The sequence below is a fragment of the Buceros rhinoceros genome, unplaced genomic scaffold (genome assembly GCF_000710305.1).
Source record: "Buceros rhinoceros silvestris isolate BGI_N320 unplaced genomic scaffold, ASM71030v1 scaffold26238, whole genome shotgun sequence".
Taxonomy (NCBI): domain Eukaryota; kingdom Metazoa; phylum Chordata; class Aves; order Bucerotiformes; family Bucerotidae; genus Buceros; species Buceros rhinoceros.
Genome location: NW_010426680.1, coordinates 15,442 through 15,740, shown reverse-complemented (window position 1 = coordinate 15,740; position 299 = coordinate 15,442). Strand labels below are relative to the sequence as shown.

General features: G+C 67.2%; 1 protein-coding gene across 1 annotated transcript in view; it reads left to right on the top strand.

Annotated features, from left to right (window-relative positions):
• Positions 1–28: 28 nt before the first annotated feature.
• WNT6 (wingless-type MMTV integration site family, member 6) overlaps positions 29–299 on the top strand; it is a 13,017-nt gene continuing 12,746 nt past the window's right edge. Inside the window, exon 1 of the mRNA XM_010141614.1 lies at positions 29–105. Coding sequence (XP_010139916.1) covers positions 29–105 — 77 coding nt within the window. The remainder of the gene's footprint in view (positions 106–299) is intronic.

The window sequence follows — 299 nt, the reverse complement described above, 5'->3', positions numbered from 1 at the left end:
GCTCGGCGCTCCCCTCAGCCCTGGAAGGATGCTGCCTTCCTCCCGGACCCAGCTGGGGCTCTTCTTCATCCTCCTCTGCCCCGCCAACATCATCGGGCTCTGGTGGTGAGTAGGACAAGCCGGGGTGGGTGCCAAGAGGGTGTGCAGGGTCCCTCTCTCTCCGGGGGTGGTCCCCCCACCCCAGCTTGGGGACAACAGAGTTCCCTATACCCAGGGCACCCCTTTGGGTGGAGAACACTGCTTGCCAGCCAGGTGGATCCAGATGGGGGGCACCCCCCCCCCCCAGGCTGGCGGGGGTT